Raw genomic sequence first — 793 nt, 5'->3', positions numbered from 1 at the left:
TTAAATCTTGCTATCGATTTTATCTTCTCGCATTCACTTTTTTTGGGTAAACGAAGACAAACACAAAGGACGAACACAAAGATAAAAGGGACTTATACCAGGCATGACACGCTTATTATTCAGGATCAGCTGGAGGTTTGTGTCGACGCATTCTTTCCATCTCATGTAGACATTCCTCATTGCAGGGTTTTTTTCCTGTTAGCTTTGCTCAATCCAATGCCACAATGCGTACGCCTTCGAGTGATCGTTCTTAACTGAGCGCAACATACGCCTAGCCCGTTTCAAAAAGTGCTGGTCCTAAATAGACAACTGCGTGATCAACTGTGCAGCCTTGCATTTTATGCACTGTGCATGCCCAGCATAGAATTATAGGCAGTTGTCTTGGCTCGACTTTTCCATAATTCAGTTTTCCATCAAATTCCACGCATCTCGGCTCAATCCGATGGATTCCATCTGGCCCAAAGTCAATGCTTAAGTCGGGAATGTCTTTATCAATCTGGTCGCGTCTGAAATTTGGCCAATGAATTTCTGTAATGTTGCCGATTGCGCCACTAACCAGTCCCTTTTCAACGATGATGTTCGCTCTCAACATCACTTTAGCGCCGAGGAATATTTCCATTTCCTTTTGCAATCCTCCAGTCTTATTTATATCGTTGGATACAACTTTGCTTATGTCGATTTTGTCGGCGTTTCTTCCAGAATCAATGATTCGATCCTGAGACTCGATCTTGTATATTCCAGTGCCTTGCGATCGATAATATTGCAAAACAGAAATATTGTGATCCTCGACCAT

At 42.2% G+C, this 793-nt stretch overlaps 1 protein-coding gene across 1 annotated transcript; it reads right to left on the bottom strand.

The window, feature by feature from the left end:
- Positions 1 to 271: 271 nt before the first annotated feature.
- LOC131953987 (ATP-dependent DNA helicase PIF1-like) lies at positions 272 to 793 on the bottom strand. The gene has a single exon (XM_059317443.1). The coding sequence runs from the start codon at positions 791 to 793 to the stop codon at positions 272 to 274; it is 522 nt and encodes a 173-aa protein (XP_059173426.1).

This window comes from Physella acuta, unplaced genomic scaffold (genome assembly GCF_028476545.2).
Source record: "Physella acuta isolate Inbredline_101_S28 unplaced genomic scaffold, ASM2847654v3 ptg000968l, whole genome shotgun sequence".
NCBI classification, from domain to species: Eukaryota; Metazoa; Mollusca; class Gastropoda; family Physidae; genus Physella; species Physella acuta.
The sequence above is the reverse complement of the archived record's forward strand: the minus strand, read 5'-3'. Positions and strand labels throughout refer to the sequence as shown.